The sequence below is a fragment of the Silene latifolia genome, chromosome 8, assembly GCF_048544455.1.
Source record: "Silene latifolia isolate original U9 population chromosome 8, ASM4854445v1, whole genome shotgun sequence".
NCBI lineage: Eukaryota > Viridiplantae > Streptophyta > Magnoliopsida > Caryophyllales > Caryophyllaceae > Silene > Silene latifolia.
Genome location: NC_133533.1, coordinates 15,154,291 through 15,155,936, shown reverse-complemented (window position 1 = coordinate 15,155,936; position 1,646 = coordinate 15,154,291). Strand labels below are relative to the sequence as shown.

Here is a 1,646-nt window from a genome sequence, read left to right as displayed (position 1 = left end):
ATGGGAGACCAAAGATGGACGACATTATTATGGATAACATTATTCGTGACATTATTTATAGCAAAGCCGAGTTTAGCGACGGTTTACACAGTTGGTGACGCTTCAGGATGGACTTTAGGTGTTGATTATGGCACTTGGTCTTCTTCCAAATCCTTCCTTGTCGGCGACTCCCTCGGTAATTTACTTTATCCTCCACTCTTTATTACTTTACGTACTATACCTAAGATGTACCACTTTATCGTACACCCTAACAAACAAACGAGAGCTCTACCGGCTATGCGGAAAATGCTTTCTAATCCAATATTTTCATTGCCTTGGTCGGGGCTGACAAATAAAATTGAAAGGCTCGGCTCCTAAAGAGAATTTAAGGCCCGGTGTTATAGAAAACCGATTTTTTTTTGTAGTAGATGGTTGGTCAATATGAACATTTAGCTAGCAAATTAGACTTTTTACAGCTCTGGTTCTCATAATCTTTTGAACTAATTTGGTGTACTATAACGTGGTTACGTGGTATACCTGGTGTACTCAATAATTTCTCCTCAAGATAATTACTCGGTAATAATTAACTTCTATATTATTAAACGAAAAAAAAAAAAAAAAAAAAAAACGTGAACTCTTGTATACCGTGTCATTTAACTCGATTAGCTTGATTGTGGGACGGAGAGTGATAGTATTGAATTTTGTGACGGCCGCTTAATTGTTGTTATATACGGAAGATTACTCACTTATTTCATCTATTTATTTGACCTGTTTCATATTTAAGACGAATATATCTGTTTTAAATAAACTTACGATTTTTCTAATTTGGAGACAATAAAATGGACAGTGTTCAACTATGGAAGTGGGCACACAGTGGATGAAGTAAAGCAAAGTGACTACAAAACATGCACAATTGGGAATCCAATAACTACAGATAACAAAGGAAGTACAACTACTCTACTACAAACTCCTGGGACCCATTTCTTCATTTGTGGGGTCATTGGTCATTGTTCTAGTGGCATGAAGGTTTCTGTCAATGTTCTTGCTTCTGGTGGTACCACCGCCCCGTCTACCACCGGTACTACCTCGTCTACCGCTGGACTTGCTCCAACTACTTTTCCGACTAGTGCTACGCCCGTTATGATCCCTGATTATTCCGTTGTGTCGAAGGGGAGTGTCTTTTCTTTAGGATTTGGTGTTGGTGGAATGGTAGTTGTAATGTTACTAGCTTATTTAGTGTGAGATCGTCTTATATTAAATTTCGTGATTTATTAGTAGGTAAGTCCGTTGTTCATTGAGCTTATTTAGTGTAAGACTCTCTTATATGGAGTAGTAAGTACTTTTGTAAGGGGATATGGGAATATAAGTAACCAGGGTGGAGGCAGTGCTTTTTATTAAGGGTTTTTTAATGACAATACTCTGAACTATTGAGATGCTTCTTAAAATACTCCAAACTTTGTTTTAACTACTAATATACCCAACTATCACATTTATTCTCTTTTACTAAAACAAGTGGATGTGCTACCTGTTGAACCGGTCACTTTATGAAAATATAACAATTAATCTTCTTTAATCTCTTATTCTTCTCCAGTAACACCAAAACCCACACCCAATTAATCTCTTCTTCACCAGATTACCAACCCCATTAATCTCCTCAAATTATCCTC

The 1,646-nt window shown here is 36.9% G+C and overlaps 1 protein-coding gene across 1 annotated transcript; it reads left to right on the top strand.

Moving 5' to 3' along the window:
• LOC141594745 (blue copper protein-like) lies at nucleotides 1–1,221 on the top strand. The gene is made up of 2 exons (XM_074414738.1): nucleotides 1–175; nucleotides 827–1,221. Exons 1-2 carry the CDS (start codon nucleotides 1–3, stop codon nucleotides 1,219–1,221), a joined length of 570 nt encoding a protein of 189 aa, XP_074270839.1.
• The last annotated feature ends 425 nt before the right edge of the window (nucleotides 1,222–1,646 follow it).